Below are 13,317 nucleotides of genomic sequence, written 5' to 3'. Positions count from 1 at the left end.
CCCCAGACCTTCTGACCCTAAGTCCCGCGTTCTCTCCACTACCGGTCTCCCCCTTTGAGAGGAGTCCTTTCCCAGGATGACCGTGTTCCAAACCAGAAGTTCTTTCAGGGTACGGCTCTACCTTGCCTCTGCTTCTGGGCACAGGCCAGCCATGGACCATGGCTTCTCAAGTACAGGTGTGGGCCAGAATTCCCTTGGGCCACCAACCTCTGTGTCTGCTCCACAGAGTCTACCCCGGGCAGGTATCGCTATGGAAACCTGCTAAAGGAGACAGGCCACCTGGCGGGTTGCTAAGCAGCACCAGCAGGAGGATGAGGCTTCCATTGGGCCACAGGAACTTTGCCTTGTGGCTAGCCAGTGAGTGTGCCCAGAGGAGGGTGAAGAAGAGGGCTTCTTCCCTGTCTGCAGGAAGGTTCCCAACCTCGCTTTTCTGCTTCTTCCCCTGCCATCCCCTGGAGGACTGCCCATTGTCAGCCAGGTCCCGGGGCCAGGAAGATGGAGAAGAAAGACTCACAGGCCGGTTTATACGTAACAGATTTTATTACATTAAACATAATAAGTTGATAGCAACAAGTTCAAGAGAAGTTCAGCATAGGAGCTTTGATCCCTGCAGAAGCATGAGCAACACCTAAATGGGGTATTCTTAGCCTCTCGGGGTGGTCACCCCTAGTCCCACTGTTTTCACTCCCCACTCCCACTCCCTTCTGAGTGGATGGGACAAAAAAAGGACCCGATTCATGACCACGGCATCTGCCTCGATAACCAGGGGGGAAAGTGGAAAGGAAAAGCGGTGAGAGTGAGAAAGGCTATTTGGAATCAGCAGTTTTCTTTTGCTTTATTAAGTGATACAAACAGATTTATTCATTGCTGGGAGCCAAGAGGAGACCCAAGTGTTAGGCCGCAGCCACCCTCATCTCTGAGAAGGGGAGCACTCACAATCCTCTCAAGCCCCTTCCTGGTTGGTGGGGAAAGGAACTCCAAAGCCGTCGTCTTTCTCCTGCTCATTTCTGGTTGGGCCCCCAAAACTGCCCCGAGGCCTGTCTTTGGTTGCCAACTGGCCCTCTGCGATTTCCCTGTCCCCTTCACCTCACTCAAGCAGGGCAGACAACACGGGACCCGCGTTTCCTGAATGACTAAGCAGCAGCAGCATATACCCTCCTTCTCCGGGTAATTGTCCTAGGCCTTAAATATTGCTGCCTTCAGAAGGAAGCGGCTGGTCTGAGGGGGGTCTCTCTCCCTCCCACTCCCGTGCCCCGCCGCCAGAACAGAAAATGCCCTTCTCTTCTAATCTATAAACTTGCAGTCTGTTCCAGGCCCAGGCCCAGGGTAGTTACATTCAAGGCCCTCCTTGCGGCTTTGTTCCCCGTGTCACAGAGGGACGGTCTGGGGCATTGTCCGGAGCAGCCTGGAGCTGGGGCAGGGTGGGATGGGGGCGAGGCAGCTGGGGACTAGAGCCCGTGTTCCTCCCTTCTCTCAGGACTTGCAGTACCTGCCACTTGGGCCCAGGCTTCCCCCGGGGGATCCTGGGCAGCCCTGGGCTCTCAGACAGCTTGGAGACAAAAAGCATTTATCACACGAGATGGAGCCAGATGGTGGCTATTATTAACCTGTTATTACCCGGGCAGTTATATTACATCATTTATTTTGAGGTTCTGCTGAGGAAACCAAATGCTACTACATATTTAGCCCGGTCTAAAGTGACTCACCAGCTTGTGAGCTACAGCAGGGATGTAGCAAGACACCCTCCACAAGTGCCTTCCAGCCCGTGTCACGCTGGTTGAGACAGAGTTGTCACAGGATGCTCCTCTCTTCCCATTTCCTTTGAACATCCACTAACATTTGGCCCTAGACTCGCCCAGTTTATCCTTCTGAAGAGCTTTCTGGAGTTCAACCAATTCAGGCAGAGGGGGAAAACAGAAATAAAAGGAGAAAAATGAGGAGGCAGAGATGGGCCCGGCTTAATGAAAACTTCACCCCTAAATGCTTTGGATATAAATATCACAAAATTCTCAATGATCCAGAAGGCAATAATCAAACAAAAAAGGGAAAAAAACCCACTGCTCAATGCTGGGTAAGTTCATGGGGAAACCAAAAGCCAGTGTATGTCAGTTTCATGGCTCACTGCCCCCCTGCCCACTTGGTAAGCACAATGGATGTCAATGCTTTTTGTATTCTCCTGGGAAATGTTTGATGACAGCATGAGACTCCAGTTCAAGTGGGTACTGACTGTACTCACTGACTCCCTTCCCTCCCCCCTCATCTCTCCTCTTCCCCACAAACCTGTGGATCTGGGCAAGGGGAGGAAGCCATTGACCATTAGAGCCCATGATCACAACATTTGGACTCAAGCAGGCCATGAGAAGGAGCTTGGTTGGCAGGCGGCCTTGCTTGGGAACAGTGGAGAGCTTCAGAAAGCTCTGCAAATAGAATTTCATCAAAGTACTGTTTCAACCTCCAACGAAAGTATACCCATACAGAACAAAAGAGAATTTGAACTGAATGATAGTTTTAAATGATATTTTCTTTGTTTCTGCTTTTTCTCCCCTGATTATTATTACTTTTGGGGGGACACAATTCTAACCCCACTGTTCAACAAATTCTATCCCACTGTTCATCAAAATCCTAGCATTTGCAGCAGTGATTTTTGAGTGACCAATGAAAAATGGACGGGATTTCACAGTAAAACAGAGCTGCAGGACTGCCAGGCTATTCAACGAAAACGGGACAGGACTTACAAAAGAAGTCGGGAGAGGGGGGAGGAAAAAACCTTGGAAGTTTCATTCCAGAAACAAAAATAACAATAATAAAATAAAATAAAAATATTTCTGAAGAGATTGCATATAAAGCCTTTAAACACGTTTGGAAGATTTCCCTCCCTCTTTTCCATTCTCCATCTCCAAGTCGGAACGTTTACCAAGAAAGTGTATACAATAATCTCTAGAAGCGAAACAAAACAACTCCCTCCCCCCTCCCCAAACACATTATCCAAGTATACACGAGGGATAAAATTACATTTGTACAAAAATAGATTTTTTTTAACCTAGTGATGCTTTAGACATTTTTCTTATCTCTTTGTTTACTCGTCATTCTTTCTAGACATTTAGCTACGTTTGTCATAGCTAAGGCATTGCCAAAGAGTGGGGACTGCTAAAGCTGTTACCCAACAGCATCTTAAAATAGATGCATCTCCTCATCTTGAGATAGTCATTCGAACCCGGATTTCACCAAAGGAGGGGTCCTTATGTACTTGCTTACATGAAGCAAATTTACAGGAAAACAGAAAAAAAAGAAATTGATTAAAAATAAACACAAAACATTTGTAATTGCTACAGGCATAATATATGTATATGTGAGTGGGGATATATATACAGTGTATATATCTACAGTACATACATGTATACACGCACACACACATATGTATCAACTTAAAATAGATCATGCACCTTATTCATTCAGTGATGGGGACAACATCAGCTGATTATCCACTGCTTTGCAAATTCTGCCCGGGCATTTTTGGAGGCCATGGAGAAGATGGTTTCATCAAGAGCTTCTCTATCAGCTGCAGACCCAAGTTTGGGGTAGAAAACACCAGGGCAGGGCTCCCCCAACCCCATGGGAGAAACTAATATGCCAGAGGTCAACCCCAAAGACTCTAGAGAAATGCCTTGCCTTGGGTCACAGTGTGTGTGAGCCAACTGTTCAGAGGAAATCTCCTCCATCTCTGGGCAGGCCCTTGCAGGCCCACTCAGCTGGACTAATGGGATGGTAAATAACCGTGCCATTGACCCCGGGGTGAATACTCTGAAACATCCACTAGGTTAGCCAGCTTCCAAGGAAAAGTCTCACTTGGGGGAGCATGGCCCAGGCAAATAAGGAATTCTGGCCTTTCTGCTGCCAGGAGGTCCCAAGAAAGCCCCCGGTGGTTTCTGCAAGTGGCATTTCCTCAGAACTCCATCAGCGTGATAAGAATACAGAGACACTGCCCAGAGGTCAAAGTGCACAAATGATTAAGGCCCTCTCCTGAGATAACAGCAGTCTCTATCAGATGCACAAACAGTCCAGGTGTTGCTCCAGGCCATGGCCATTCTCCTGGCTTTGCTGAAGAGGGGACCCCATTAGGAGCCAGAGGGGAAGAAAGAAGAGGAGGCTACAGGACTGGACAGCCAAAGCTGCTGGGGGTATTTACCAGCTGTTAACTGCTCAAAGCTCCATTTTAGCCTTATTTTTCCCTCCAAGCCAGAAGAAAAGGGACAGAACAGGGATTTGGGGGCAAAGGGTGGTTAACAAGCTGATGTTAGTGCTATCTTTAGAAAATTAAAGATTGTCCCACCAAAAAATAATAATAATAATTACAAAAAAAAATCACCTTAATTGAACCAGATTTTTTGTGAGAATACTAAATGTCTGGTTAAATAAAAGTCCTAACTCTCTATTGAATAATGTGCCATTTTACCCAAATATCACCTCTCCAAACAAGCAGTATATTTATAATAATAACAATAATAATGATAAGAGGAAAAAAAGCCAGAGTTTAAGGAAATACAAATTAATGAATCAAATAAAACCCTATTGTGGATTCATGCAAATGAGGTGGTATATTTAAGGCTACAGTGCCATAATCAGACTTCCTGGGGAGGATGGGGGTGGGGGGGGAACTTCTTGCTTTGGAACATGATGGAAAAAACAGAAGATACTAAGCTATGCTTGGATGCCCACTCAAGGCACTAAAATATTCCTTACCACTATGAGGGCAAATTCTCAGCAACAAGCTATATCCATGGCTCTTCCCAAATGAGTCTGAGTCTACATTTATCCAAGACTTTTCATTGCTCAGACCAGCAAGGCAGGATCTGTGTGAATTAGGGTAAATTACAAAGGCCCCAGGAAAGCTGGAGATGAGGTCCAGACATTCCAGTTTTTTTCTTCTGGCTGATAAGAGCAACATCATTTTCTCCCACAGGAGAAAGGTACTAAAAATAAGTGGGAAGGAAAGAAGGATTGCCCAGAAAAATGTGGGGTTATCTTCCATAAGGCTGATGACTACTAGCTCTTGAGCTTTGCCTGATAAGTTTTGTTTAAGATGGCAAGATATGCTGATTGTAGATCCAATTCTTCACACTCCTATGAGCACAAGTGTACCAGTACTTTCTACCTAACAGAATTGAAAAAGGTCCCAAACTTACAGCCAAATACAGTTTCTATATTAGAAACAGTCTTGAAATTCATCTAGCCCAATCCTCTCATTTCAAAGATGAGGAATTCAAACCTCCAAGAGGGGAAAGAATTTATGATCACATTGTCACAAAAATGGCCAGGTCTGGACCGCTTGCTGGTGTTCTGGTTCCAAGGACAAAGTTCATGTCACAGTCACAACCAATTTTCAATCAGTCATTCAGAACCAGCTAGGATACTCTTTGGGGAAGATGGTGATTGAAGGACAAAGAAGTCAACTTTTCCCTCCAGCCTGGACTAACTAAACTGTACCCTCCTCTTACATTCAGGATTGATACACCTGAGGAGCAAAGAGCAGCAGTGTGAGGTCTTCCTCAGGCAATAGCTGAAACTGTCTCACTTCAAACAGGAGAGAGCTTCTAGGGGCAATTATGGCTAAAAATAGGAACTAGGGGAAAGTATAAGGAAAACATTAAAAAAAGTATAACCTATTATCTCAAACTTAATATTAACTAAGTCTTGAAAAAACCCTCTTTTGTTAGGAAAAGTAAATTCTGAAAGAATGATCGTTTCCTTCTCCTACCTCAACCAGAGTCCCCAGCCTAGTTTTCTCTAGCTCTTTTCTCATCATTTCTTTCTGTTGACAGGAAATATTCCAGCCTCAAAGTAAAACATCAGAAGGGTGAGCATGGAAAAAGAAAGTACTGAAGTCAGCAGAATTAGGCCAAATTCAAGCTAGATGCTGCTGTTGAGAGAGACAAGAAGATGGATACTCCTACTACCTAAGCTGGACATCATCTATTGATAATAAAAGCAATGGGTTTCTGGAGTCTGAGAAGTGTTAAACAATTAAAACATCATCGGACAATAACCGTAAGGGGGAAGATTTGTGAGTCCAAGAAGGAACTTAATAATCATTGTCTGACAATGGAATAAACTACCCCAGGAATTAGTGAGCCCACATTATTTAAGATAGTATTCAAAATGAGATGGGACAACTGTCTCATCAGAAATTTTAAATGGAACTACATACAGTTCACAGATTAGCTAGAAGATTCATAGAGTCTTCTAAGAGAATTAATAAAAAGTTTCAATTAAGTCTGAGATGATGTTATTTGAGAAATCTAATGGCATATAACCATAAAGTAACCTAGCATTTTCCAGGCTATCTCCAGAGCAACCATCAACATTTCCTAAACATAACCTGGAGGAGAAACAGATACAAAACTTTAGGTATCACCAAGAAATTTGCTTTTTAGGATGGGCAAGCAGTGGGCCAAAGGTTGTTAACTTTTCTTGGGTGTAATTTGTTGCCCTAATTGTGGAATAAGACTCAGAAGATTTAACACTTTTTTTTGCTTCAAATCTCAATGTCCTCTGAATAACAGAAAATTGAGTAAGGAAGTCTTAGAGATGGAAATGATTCAAGAAACAGATGGCTCAGTGACACACCTCAATTAGAACCACCTAGTTGCCCAAATAGAAAATCTTTTTAGTTGACCTGCATTAATGGTACATAAAACGATTCACTAGAATGTGTGTATGTATGTTTGTGTGGGAGCTGCAGAGCTCACAGCTGCCTACAATACATCTGGAATGGCCAGTTTTCTTCCAAGAAACTACTTGAAGGGCTAAATGATGACCATAATAAGACAGCCAAACCGAGGAAGTGCAAGTCCTCAAAACACTCAAGTGGCTAGTCTCCGCCACTCAGGGATCGAAAAAAGAAATTTAGGAAGCAAGAAAAAAAACCAGAACTCAAGGGTTAAGACTGACCTTGGTCAAGTGTGAACACATGTGTGGGTGTCCAGGGCTTAGAATCCAGGATGAGTAGGAGAAATTAGGAGGCTAAGAGAAGGGAAGAAGGAGGTGAGGGAAAGGATATCTGAATCACTGTAGCCTTAAAGAAACACTCTCTCCACCAAACCAAAATAAAAAAAAAAATCTGTACATTGAAGTTGGCTCATGTTTTGATTGGCTCTGGTGCTGAGATAATAGCTTGTTATCTTTGGAAAAATGGTGCACGTACCCTCTCACTGAGTGGAGGGTAATTGTGGGGTAAAGTGGCAGTCACCAAAATCACCTCCTCTAGTCTTCCCCGGGAGGGGCAGAGGGGGGGCTGCCAGCGGGAGCCTCTTACTACGAAAGCCTGGCCCCCAGCTCCTTTTTTCTCTCTCCCTCCTCTTTTCCAAGGATGACAATGCTCTGTGCAAGTCATGAGTTAGCTGGGTACCGACACTGTCAAGGTCACCAATACTGAGAGATGTCCTCTTTTTGAAAAAGGCAATAATGGATAATTAAAAACAAAACATACAAAAAAACCCCCAAGGAGCAGGTGATTTGAAAAAACAAACAGCAAGAATAAGACAATCCCTCTGTCTCCCCATTAGATACTCCCCAAAGCCCCTGTGACCAGAGAAGCCCCATGGATTTAGCTCCTCCTCTCCTTGGTCCTCCACCTCCATTTCCAGAGAATCCTCCCATGTCCCCACAAGAAAATAAGGGTGGCCGGCAACAAGGGACATGAATGAACCAAGCAGGAGGAAGGTGGGAAGGGTTAGGGTTTGATTGGATTTTACACCATTTCCCCCCCTTTTGTTGTCCTGATTCCACTGCCTTTTTTCCCCAAGAAAAGTAATCAGAAAGAAGTAATAACAATAAATTCCTTAGGTGGAGCAGTGAGCAAACCAGCCCCAAAGGGCAAAAGGCGGCACGGAGACAGGGACCAAGGCGAAGATACTGGGATGTCCTCCAGGCGGAGAAGAACAGAACAGAAGATCTTTCTGGCATCAGCAGAGAGGGGACTTGAGGCGGGGACTGCTCCCCACTGGACAGAAAAGGGCTGACCCAATGGGGTGAGGTTTGGTCTATGTCATTTGGTGGGGTGCCTCCAACATCTCCATGAGGAAGGTGTCAATGGGGGTATCTCCTATTAGCTTGAAGAAGAAGAGGTGCTCCAAGCATTTCAGGCCGATGGACCGGAGAGCGGGGAGACGGAGCAAGAGCTTGGCGAACCTGCAGACAGGAAGTACATTGGGAATTATGAGGGGAAGCAAATGGTAGTCAAAAAGCACACAAAATCTTTCTAACACAGAATACGGCTAAATGCTGAAGGAGTCTTAAAGAGCCAAGCTAAACCCCTAATTTTACAGCTGCAGAAACTGAGACCCATAAAAGGGAATGCGCTTTCTCAAAGGGAAACAGTAGAGCTGCAAGTCCAACTCAGGTCCTTTGCCTCCAAATCCAATGCATATCCTCTACGGCACCCCCGGCTGTGAGCCTTTTATACACAGGACCTAGAGGCCCTTCCTGTGACCTTGGGCAGCACCTGGCTCTCATACCTGCCCTGGTCTTTTAACTAGATCAGGAAAATGGATCCCCAAGAACCAAAGCAGTTTAATCAAGTCAGAACCTCCCAGAGAGGAATGCCTCTCAGAGTAGCCTGAAAGGAACAGTACAAATCACAATTCTTTACAATAGATAGGGCTTTAAGAGTTCTGTAGGGATAGGGTTAGAACTTTAGGAGTTATAGCTGAGAAGAAGCAAATCACCTACAGAAAGCCTTCCTGTACGACTGTGACCCACAGTGGTCCATCCTTCTCTGAACTCCTAAAATACCTAGTATTCAAACTTAACACTTAAATTAGTACTAGCTTCTTTATCATTTTGTTTTGGGAGGTCTGACCCCTTCACTCTCTAACTCAATAAACTCTACTCACCTCTCCTTACTCAATAAACTCTCTAATCACTTCCCCTCACTATCACCTCCAGGAACAAATATAGAGTTCCTTTTAGTTTTAAAGAAGCATCACAAACTGGCTCCAACCTATCTTGTTTTTTTCCTATTCCTTTTTTATTTATTTAAAATTTAAATACAAAATAGGAAAAGAAAAAAAATTGTCATGTGCACAGTAGAACACAAGGATTCATACATAAGAACATAAGGATATAAAACTAAATTTCCACTTCAAGAAAATTTATATAATACATACAACACATTGTATTCAGAGTTGTCCATCTTTGCTTCCTTGTAAGTTTTCTTTTGTCCTCTGCTATTCACTTTTCACTTTATTCTTTTTTTCCCTTTTTCTCCCACATATACACAGATATCTATAATCATACATACATTCATATGCATCTATGTAAGACTGTACTATGCTTGTTTATCCTGTTTTTCTGAAGGTGGATACCATCTTTCTAAGTCCAAGTCTTTCCACGTTTTTTCTAAATTCACCAACTCATCATTTCCTACACCACAGAAATATCCCAATCTTACATTGTCTAGTTATTTTAAATAGTCTAAAGCAATATTGACTAATATGGCTGACTACAGTGTAATTTGCCTAATTTTTTTCTTCTGATTAAGTCTATTTTAGCTTTAACTTTTTCTGAGACCATGATTACTATTCCTATTTTGTTTACCTAAAAAATTCTACTCCTGATTTTTTTACTTTATATTTGTGCATAACTCTTAATTTCTATCCCTCCTGACTCCTCTGCTTTATTTCAAATCTGTCTTTCCAGCCTTAGTGTGTGTGTATGTGCGCATGAGTGTATATATATATATATATGTATATATATATACACACACATCGCTTTCCTTCCCACACTTCCAACCAAGCTGTCCTAAGTGTTCCTCATACAAGGCATTTTAACTCCTGTTTTTGTACCTCTGTACAAACTGTCCCATCTCCCTACCCCACCCTCCCTATTCTTGGAACACACAATCCCATCTCAAATTTGCTTCAATCAATCAACATCTATGAAACACCTACTATATCCCAGGCACTATGCTAAGCTTCCTGGAATCCTGGTTTTTCCCCCCAAACTGTGCTGATATACATGAAGACTTTCTTACTAACTCACTGTCCTCCTACTCTAGTGTTTCTGTCTCAGCTGCTAGTGCTTTCCCCTCAAAAACTATACCTTGTATATATTCTGTACATATTTACACATGTACATTTTATCCCCAGACAGAATCTAACATGATTTCTGCCCATGAGCAGTCCTTGACACACAGTAGATGATTAAAACTGTTTTTGATTTGTTTTTACCTCTTCCCTGTATTAAAATGTCTTTCTAGCTAGATTGTGAATTCTGTCCTTATGGACAGAAAGAGAGAGGTGGGTCGGAGAGATAGAAAGACCCAAGCCCTATCCTTCTGTCTCCCTGACAGGCAGACAGTGAATTACAAAAAAAATCTTGTGAGTAATGGATTTCTATTTCCATGCTTTTCCTCTGGATAACTTCTGTTTGCTCTGATTTCACTCCTCAGATATCAGTGTTATGACTCTCATAGGAGAGAGGTCCCACCCACTCCTATTGAACTTGAACCCGAACCCAAGCCCCCCCCCCCTTAAATCCTGCAGGGAGCCCGACCTCAGGGCAGTTAAGCACGTGCCCTTCCTGCCAAGCCTAAAATGAGTCAGATGATTCCAGAAGGCTGGGGTTTCTCTTCCGGGCCCTCCCTGTTTCTTTCTCCCTGCTCCCCTCACCAGGGACCTAATGTGGACTTAGGGACTGAAAGCATTCACCTCCCTTCTTGGCTTTGAGCTTGGAAGTGGGGGGTGGGGTGGAGATTGGGGGGAAAGCAAAATATTAAAGAGCATTTTAAAAAAGAGAACTCTTCAAGAGCAAACTGGTGTCATGATCACACTCAGCTGCCAATGGGAATGTGAAAAAAAATGCATGGCCACAGAGCCAGAAGGAGAGACTCAGACATTTCTCTAAGCTGTTTGTAAGCCTCCACTCTGCTGGCTGCTACATACAGGGGCCTCGGTATGGGCAGTGAACTAGGGGTGGGGTGGGGGGGAGCTAGCCTTATTAATAATTAACAATGTCTTTAAGGAAAAAAAAATCCTTGTGGTTTGTTGCTATACAATCAGCATTTTAGAGCCGAAAATGCAGTTTAAAGGTTGGAGGAAGGCCAGGGAACGGGCTGTTTTCTGCTGAGCTGGCGAGAATGTTAGGCAAGAATCCAGGAAAAACAAATCAGCCCTGCCATCCCCCACCCCCACCCCGTCCAGGAAGTTTCACTTTAAACTGAACCAGATGATGGCTGCACAGAGCTCGGACAGTTAACCGTGAGCTTGCCAGCCCAAAGTCTGTGGGTGACTGTTCCCAAGGAAGGGTGAGAGAGCCTGCCCTAGGCCCAGATTCCTCTATAAAGGCAGCAACGGTGATGGGTCGGAAAAACACCCAATGAGGTGGGCGCCCGCCCATGGGACCACATGGGCAACTGATGGGGAATCTGCTCCCTGACTCATCCATTCCTCCAGCCAGAGAAAAAGCATGAAACTGTCTCAGGATGCTCGCGGAGGATTAGGCCTCGGGATGCTATTGATCTGTCAACCAAGGATTTACCCAAACCCATTTGGAACCTTCTCTTATTCCCTCTGCCTGGAAGTGAATAAAACCAACAGGCTTGTTCCTCCCTGTGCCTTGGCTGGCCCTTTCCTACCTGGGCAGGAAGCTGCAAGACTCAGCTGAAAACTCAGACAGACAGCAGGGTATGCACAGGAGGGGATGAGGAGACTGGAGGAAGGGGGGGGACATAGGGACCGAACTGGTTTCCATTCAGGGGGCTAGCCTCAGAAAGTAGGATAATCTGCTCTTAGCAGGAAACATCCCATCTCAGCTACCAACCACGTCGAGGTTATTGGATACAACCTTCCTCATCCGAGGGAACGGGGCTCTCTGGGCTAGAATGTGCCCTCACCACTGACAGGGGGAAGGGGGGACAATAGGGGTGGTCCGAAGAAAGCCACTGACCAAACCTTGGACTCTAGGGATGGCTCCAAAGAGACCCAGCGCTTCCCCACCACCACTTCTAGCAAGCAAAAGCCTCTCTCGGTAACTTCTACCCACTGCTTGCCCAAGAATCTCTTTCAAGCATGGGATCAGTTCTAAGACTTTACAATTTGAAAGGCTCTACTCCTCATTCCCCATTTCCTTTACGGCTTCACAGAACATTATTCCCAGGGGAGAGCCGTTACATCCCGGGTCTAGAAGAAGGCTCACCTTCCAGGCTGGTCCGGATACTTGTGTTTGCAGTAGGCTTCGAGGGAAGCGTAAACTTTCTCTCGTAGGGCTTCTACTTCCGCAGGGTTGGAAAGTCCTTTAGAGTCTGGACGGGAAGCAGAAATTTCAAAGGTTAGGCTCAGCTTGGCTGTGAGAGTTGGCAAATTTGGGTCCTTCCCTCAAAAAGGCAGAGCGCACACCACTGGTAAATGATCTCCAAGACGATGAGACCTGGAGAAGCTGTCTACATAGGAAGTCTTTCCCTCTGAAGTCATGAAAGGTCAAACTCTTTGCCAGACTGATGTCAGCCCCCATCCAACGTCTCCAACCTTACTTTCCCATTGTGCACCACTGCTCACCTTCTGGTACCCTACAGCTCTTACCATGAAAGTCTTTCCCCCGCCATCTCCTACCCAAGCCAATGCTTCCTTCCAAAGCGAATTCAAACACTACCCCCTCTCTGAAGCTGCCTGGCTGCCCTAGTTCAGTCTCTCTTCTCCGGGCACCTATTACCAACAAGGGATACTAGGAAGTCGGACGCTTAATTGTCCTGTACATTTCCTGTGTGTCAGTGCTGTCTCCCTGGCTAGAATGGGCACTTGCCGCTGACAGGGACCCGGTCACTTTTACTCCAACATTCCCACCAAGGGGTGTTGTTCATAGACACCATTCACAGACACTTGGTGATTGATGAGTCATTCTTCAGGTTGATGCTAGATCATCCTTCTATCTTCCATTCCCCAAGGCCCCTCATCTTTTCTCTAATAGTTAGTAAATAATAGCTCAGTGTGAAAATCAGGGGGATTGTTAAATTAATTGGGCTGCAGACATGATGCACCGGGTTCAGTTGGGGATTTGACATCGGAAACCAGGTTTCACATTCTAGTTCTGCTCCTTATCCCTGTGACCCCGGGGAAATCATTTGAAATCACCTTTGTTTCCTCAATTATAAAATTATAGGGCTAGACTAAATGATTTCTTAAGATTTCTTCTAGCTTTAAGTCTTCTAGGGATTCTAGAAGCTAGGTGAGGAAATTTGATTCTCTCCTTAAATGGCATCCCACCAGGACCACCACGGTGAACAAGGAAGAGAGAGGACTGTTTGGCTCTCACCTGTGTGAAAAG

General features: G+C 44.8%; 1 protein-coding gene across 2 annotated transcripts in view; it reads right to left on the bottom strand.

Annotated features, from left to right (window-relative positions):
• Nucleotides 1-521: 521 nt before the first annotated feature.
• Nucleotides 522-13,317, bottom strand: part of RXRA (retinoid X receptor alpha) — a 271,189-nt gene continuing 258,393 nt past the window's right edge. For both annotated transcript variants that reach the window (XM_074294066.1, XM_074294067.1), the window contains 2 exons: nucleotides 12,193-12,298; nucleotides 522-8,187 (listed from right to left, as the gene is read on the bottom strand). In XM_074294066.1, coding sequence (XP_074150167.1) covers nucleotides 8,040-8,187; nucleotides 12,193-12,298 — 254 coding nt within the window. In that variant the 3' untranslated portion in view covers nucleotides 522-8,039. The remainder of the gene's footprint in view (nucleotides 8,188-12,192; nucleotides 12,299-13,317) is intronic.

The sequence above is a fragment of the Sminthopsis crassicaudata genome, chromosome 2, assembly GCF_048593235.1.
Source record: "Sminthopsis crassicaudata isolate SCR6 chromosome 2, ASM4859323v1, whole genome shotgun sequence".
Lineage (NCBI taxonomy): Eukaryota > Metazoa > Chordata > Mammalia > Dasyuromorphia > Dasyuridae > Sminthopsis > Sminthopsis crassicaudata.
The sequence above is the reverse complement of the archived record's forward strand: the minus strand, read 5'-3'. Positions and strand labels throughout refer to the sequence as shown.